The 1612-nt window shown below is 65.9% G+C and overlaps 1 protein-coding gene across 1 annotated transcript in view; it reads right to left on the bottom strand.

The window, feature by feature from the left end:
• The window catches only part of LOC104507752 (ATP-binding cassette sub-family A member 2-like), a gene marked incomplete at its 3' end in the record, with an annotated part of 3800 nt that overhangs the window by 304 nt on the left and 1884 nt on the right, over nt 1-1612 (bottom strand). Inside the window, exons 2-4 of the mRNA XM_010149131.1 lie at nt 926-1037; nt 349-515; nt 26-153 (exon numbers count right to left, since the gene is read on the bottom strand). Of these exons, the coding sequence (XP_010147433.1) occupies nt 26-153; nt 349-515; nt 926-990 (360 nt within the window). The remainder of the gene's footprint in view (nt 1-25; nt 154-348; nt 516-925; nt 1038-1612) is intronic.

Genomic DNA, 1612 nt, shown 5'->3' on the forward strand with positions numbered 1-1612 from the left:
TTTGCTGGGGCTGGCGGTGACCCACCTCCCGCAGGTCAACGCTGGAGCCCAGGAGCAGCTCAGCCATGCTGCTGGGGAGGGACAGGTTCTGCATCAGGAAGCGCTGCAGCTCACCCCGGTCCTTGGCCGCCCAGGCCAGCGTGAAGCCAGATCCTGGCAGGGAGCAAGGCAGGGGGGTCAGAGCAGCATGGCCCCCCACGGGGACATGTCACAGTTGGCCTTGCCTGACACGCAGCCACGTAGGGCAGCAGCAGGGTACTGCCACACGCCACCGCACCACCGGGTGCTGGCGGGCGCATCTCCAGCCCTGCCGGGGCGGGCAGCCGGGGGATGCAGGCCACAACCTACCTGCTCGGTTGCTGAAGTGGGTCTCCATGGAGCTGGGCTCGCTGCTGCTCAGTGCCTCCAGGCGCCGGCGCAGCGACTCCAGCTCCTCCTCCAGCCCCGGGTGCTGCGGGTCAAAGAGGCTGCTCTGCTCCACTGCTTCGCTGAGGTGCTCCAGGAGCTGCGTCACCCTGTGAGAGCCCAGCACCGCGGCTTCAGGGACACCTCCCACCGAGCTGGGTGATGAGTCCCTCGGGCGCACAGGACAGCAGTGCTGCCTGCCACGGGGCACGGCTGCCCCGGGAGCTGCCCTCGCCCACACAAGGACTGCACCATGCATGGGCACAGAGCTGAGCCCCAGAGCCTCGAGGTGACCCTGGGGGCCACCTCCGTCCTCCTCCCAGCATCAGGCACCCAGGAGCCCGCAGGGGCTGAGGTACTCCCTGCACCCCAGCAGCACGCTGCTCTGCACCCAAGCGCTCTAGGGGACACAGGCCTGTGCCCTGTCCCCGGTGGGGCAGTGCCAGCATGGGAAGGGGCAGGCTGTGCACAGGAGCATGTGGGGCTGGAAGAGGAAGCATGTGGCAAAGGCACAACTCACGTGGAGTTGGAGTACTGCAGGAAGCCAAACTCATCACGTTGGCCATCGGGGCACAGGGACTGCATGACGGGCAGGATTCCGGCCGAAGTGAGTGGGGCCGCTGTGTAGAAAGCTGGAGCCAGCGAGAGAGCGCAGAAGAGGCCAGGGAAGATGCGGGCAGGGAGGAAAGAAAGGCAGGGGGCCACCAGAGAGACAGACACTCAGTTCAGAGAGCACACGCTGGGCCCTGCGATCCCGCAGGAGGTTGGCGGCCAAGGTCAGAAGTCTGCAGCCTTCCCAACCGAGGATGCACTCGGCTGGTGGCCCTTGGGGCTGTGGGCAGCTCCTGCCACACTGGCTCCTGCCCTCTTGCCCCTGCCCACTCCCCTCTGCATGACAGGTCCCTCCCACCCCAGACGATGCCGACTTCTGCCACTTGCCCCCTTGCCCCCAGGACGGCCACCAACCTCCCCCGGCCTCTTGACCCTTCTTGTTAGTAACCTCAGAGGCACCACCAGATCTCCAGAGGAAAAGGAAGAGGAAGAATACCACAGGGAAAATAGACTTGTCACCCTCAGCTCCCTAAGCCCCCCGTCTGCCCCCTGCCCGGCTGCCCCAACGTGCGGCTGCTGGACGTGGCTGGAAATGGAGACACGGGGTGGGGGGGGAATGGAAGAAATGAGGAGGGGCAAGGGGATGGCAAACCTT

The sequence above is a fragment of the Eurypyga helias genome, unplaced genomic scaffold, assembly GCF_000690775.1.
Source record: "Eurypyga helias isolate BGI_N326 unplaced genomic scaffold, ASM69077v1 scaffold21940, whole genome shotgun sequence".
Taxonomy (NCBI): domain Eukaryota; kingdom Metazoa; phylum Chordata; class Aves; order Eurypygiformes; family Eurypygidae; genus Eurypyga; species Eurypyga helias.